This window comes from Megascapheus bottae, chromosome 22 (assembly GCF_031878675.1).
Source record: "Megascapheus bottae isolate mThoBot1 chromosome 22, mThoBot2.hap1, whole genome shotgun sequence".
NCBI classification, from domain to species: domain Eukaryota; kingdom Metazoa; phylum Chordata; class Mammalia; order Rodentia; family Geomyidae; genus Megascapheus; species Megascapheus bottae.
The window spans coordinates 25128205-25132485 of NC_143530.1; the positions used below are offsets into that span (position 1 = coordinate 25128205).

The window sequence follows — 4281 nt, forward strand, 5'->3', positions numbered from 1 at the left end:
ACCTACCACCCCACCCCGCCCAGAGGAGCCTCCAGCTAGGTAAAGACGAAAGAAAAGTGAAACTCAGAATTCCACTAGCAAGCAAAAGTCAAGGTCATCCAAAAGGGGGGGGGGCATACAGTTTCAAGCCTTATTTGATTCTTTAAAAGAAGGGAAAAGACAAAGATAGTCTTTAAAAAGGGAATCATAGGAAGAGAACAGCACTTGGCTCCCGAAAGAGGTTTCTGCTGCTGCGGAGCATCCAAGGGAAAGAAGCAAAGTCACACCTTGCAAAGTTTAAGGCCTCAAGCCTGAGCTGTCCCCTAGCCCTTTCAGATAATCCCTAGGGGGTATAGTCTAAGAGAACCCAGTGCTCAGAAACCTCTGGCTGGCTACTAACAGCCGGACACTCACACCTGAGCAGAGGAGTGGACGGGCGGGGCAGCCACACATGCGCACACGCTCACACTGGCAGACACTGTCACACCCCACCCGCGCGCATGCATCTCATTGGTTAGAGAAGAGGGTGGGGCCATTCAGACCCAAAACAAACAACCTGCGCTGAGCGAGCCCCTGGCCGCGCCGCCGCGTGGCCTCCGCCTGGTGCGCGCCCGCCCGTGGGGGAGCCTTGGCTACCTTGGCCACCTCGTTCCTCCACCACCCTCCCCCCCCCCCGCCCCGCGGCGGTCTTCGCCCAGGCTCCGCCCCGTGGGACCGCCACCGGGTTATATTGGGCCAGGCTGAAGGTGGAGGCGAGATAGCTGCGGCTGGCCGGCGCGGATATGCAGTCCCGGAGGCCAGGGGCAGGAACGCGGCTGCGGGCGCAGCAGCCTCCAGGACTCTGCTCCACCAGCGCTCGAGGCTGAGGGGGGGGGTCTTGATCCTCGCCCCCCACGGTGGCACACGCACCATCCCGCATCATCTACCTTCCCTGAGATCGCCTTCCAGAGAAGAACCTTTTCCAGGACTTTTTAACAGACACGCAGGCTTCTTCCAACAAGAAATCCGTCAGCCCGACCCGCCCGGCCACGAAGGGTAGAACTGCAGCTCTCTCGCATTCACTCCAAAGTCTGCAATCCTCGGGCTAAAGACAGCACCCACGCGGTTACTTCTCCACCCTTCTTAGTTCACCCCACACTCACAACCCCTCCAAAAAGTCCACTCCGCGGAGGATTCTACGAAAAGAGACACCGAGGAGAGAGCGAGGTCCCGGGAGAGGAGGCCTGGGCTCCCGTTGTTTGCTCGCCACTTCCGAGCCGGCGTCGCTACTTCAGCCCGCGCGGAGGAAAAGGATCCCGCGGCGAGCAGACGGCGGGCGGGCGCGCGGCATGAAGCTAGAGGTGTTCGTGCCCCGCGCGGCCCACCGGGACAAGCCAGGCAGTGACCAGGAGGGCGCCGGCGGCAGCGACGCTCCCTCCCCGCTGTCGGTGGCAGGCGACGACTCCCTGGGCTCGGACGGGGACTGTGCGGCCAACAGCCCCGCGAGTGGCGACGCCGGGGATCCTGCGAGCCGAGCCTGCGAGCCGAGCGCGAGCGGCGGGCCGAGCGCTGCGGATGACGGTCCCCCGGATTCCGAGGGACGAATCGAAGCCTGCGCGGCGGGACGGGGCTGTGAGGACACAGCGGCCGGCGAGGGCGCGCGCAGCAAGCCGTACACGAGACGACCCAAGCCCCCGTACTCATACATAGCGCTCATCGCCATGGCCATCCGCGACTCGGCGGGAGGACGCCTGACACTAGCCGAGATCAACGAGTATCTCATGGGCAAATTCCCGTTTTTCCGCGGCAGCTACACCGGCTGGCGCAACTCGGTGCGCCACAACCTCTCTCTGAATGACTGTTTCGTCAAGGTGTTGCGGGACCCCTCTCGGCCCTGGGGCAAGGACAATTACTGGATGCTTAACCCCAACAGCGAGTACACCTTCGCCGACGGGGTGTTTCGTCGCCGCCGAAAGCGCCTCAGCCACCGGGCGGCGGTCCCCACTCCCGGGCTAAGGCCTGAAGAGGCCCCGGCTGGTCCCGCCGCGCCCCAGCCGTCCGCGTCTGCCGTCCCGGCTTCTCCGCGCGCGCACTCGCCGACCCGCCAGGAGGAGCGAGTCAGTCCCGCTGGCAAGTTCTCCAGCTCCTTCGCCATCGACAGCATCCTCAGCAAGCCCTTCCGCAGCCGCCGCGACAGGGACGCAGACCACGGAGTGCAGGGTATACAGCTGCCCTGGGGCGCCGCGCCCTGTGCGCCGCTCCCCGCTTACCCCGCACTCCTCCCCACGGCCCCGGGAAGAGCTTTAGTCCCGCTCTGCGCCTATGGCGGAACCGACCCCGCGCTGCTGGGTGCGCGCGGGACCGAAGTGCAGCCCGGGGCGCCGACGCCCGCACCGCACCTTCTACTCGCTCCCCTCTCAATCGCCTCCCCAGCCAAGCCGTTCCGCGGTCCCGCGGGCCCCGCCGGCGCGCACCTGTACTGCCCCCTGCGGCTGCCCGCCGCCCTGCACGCGGCCTCGGCTTGCAGCCCGGGTCCGCACCTGCCCTACCCAGTGGAGAGGCTTCTGGCGTGAGTCCAGCGCTGAACCCCACAGGGTGGGCGCCTGGGCGCCGGGGTGGAGGCCAGGAACGAGGGGTGGAGGACTGTGCACTTTTTTCCAGAGAAAAGGAGTTTAAAAAGAAAAGAAAACCTTCATCAAACGTGCCTTAAAGCTAAGCGTTTTGATAGCATGTTTTAATTTTGTCCAGAATATTTTTCCTTGTCATTTATAACTTTATACAGAGACCAAAGCCGTTTCTTCTTTTAATTCCTTAGCCATCTCTGTCCCCTCTCCTTCACACGGGCTTTTCTGTCTCCCTTCTTCCCAGACTGCCTCTATTCCAGCCTTTTTTGTTGCACCATCTACTGATTAATCTCCCCACCCCTCCCCAAAAGGAGTACATCAGGGAAACTTTCTATTCCATAAATGATATGACTACTGTTTGGGGTTGGATGACCCTGCTCGTGTATGTATGTGGCGTGTCAGTTTTCGGTTATCTTTGTTAATGACCAATGCTTCACTGTGCCATAAGAGGGGAAAAGTTGTTGGGCTTTGTAATTAAATTATTTATATATTTTTGAAACCTGAATTGAAAATGTTGCGGGCAACGGCTACAGCTTTATTAGTGGTTCTTTAACTATGGTCTCCTTAATTGCCAAGCAATTTCTTTAAAGGAAGAGTTAACATGTTTGTGGCGTGCCAGGACCACTGCCACATGAAAATAAGTGTGATTTTTATTTTTAATATTATTTTATTTGTGTACATAGTCATGTATAAATTTTATGAAACCCAGGCACAGTGCTTATTTTTTACAAGTTTTGCAATTGATTCACACACCTTATTGTGACAGATTGGAAGTACAGAAGCGTTTACACGACTCCTACAATTACCTCAAATATTGGGAAGCAGCCTTCAGGTTTCTTTACCAAACATGTCATACAAATTCCCAGAATAGGCCTTTCACTGACAAAATTTCTTAAATCAGAATGCAATTGCCTCTTTAAATCCTCACTGAATAATAACCACAGCAAGTAAGTGTTCATGATTCTTTCTCTGAGATTCTTTAGCAGACAGGTTGAGATATTAACAAGCTTATAGTTGAGTAGATATTTTCAAGTAAACAATTCTGATTTGGGTTCAAAGAGCTGGAAACTTGATCTTGGCATAAAATTATGTTAACCACAAAAAAAAATATCTTCAGGCAGTTTCCACAATGACTTAAATGTCAGTGTTTGTCTCAAAATAAAACTACCCAACTTTTTAGGAATTCAAAAGTTCATATCGGTGTGAACCAATTGGCATTTTGTCTTCACCATTGCTGGAGATGGAGACTTGCTTCCCAGGAAATTTAATTCCCAGCAATTTATTAAGTACAAAGTTCTAAAAAGTAATGCAAATGGTGAGAAATTTAGACAACCTAGACTTCCTTCCCTCTACCCCCCACAACCACCATTCTTGAGTAGAACCTATCTTAGGATGTAAAGATAATTTGGTATCTACATCTAATGAGATCAGAAAATCGAGTGGAACTTACTCCAAGAGGCCCTGTTGGGGTCAGAAATGGAAGAAGAAAGTCCATGCCAAAACTAACAAGTAACTAGTAGGGACTGGTTTGGATTTTACTTATTTAGTAGTCATAAAGGGTGATAGTAACAGGGTTGAATTATGACAGAAGGTAGACATGTGTACTCACAGGCTGATAATTAGACAAGAAGACAAAACTGAAACAGATCAGCTGGGGGGAAAGGAGATTACTAGGTTCCACATTTGCTTTCCTTGTAGA

At 54.4% G+C, this 4281-nt stretch overlaps 1 protein-coding gene across 1 annotated transcript; it reads left to right on the forward strand.

Moving 5' to 3' along the window:
* The first annotated feature begins 736 nt into the window (after nucleotides 1-736).
* On the forward strand, nucleotides 737-3291 carry Foxq1 (forkhead box Q1). Its single transcript, XM_090356367.1, has one exon. It carries the CDS (start codon nucleotides 1308-1310, stop codon nucleotides 2529-2531), a length of 1224 nt encoding a protein of 407 aa, XP_090212493.1. The 5' UTR covers nucleotides 737-1307; the 3' UTR covers nucleotides 2532-3291.
* The last annotated feature ends 990 nt before the right edge of the window (nucleotides 3292-4281 follow it).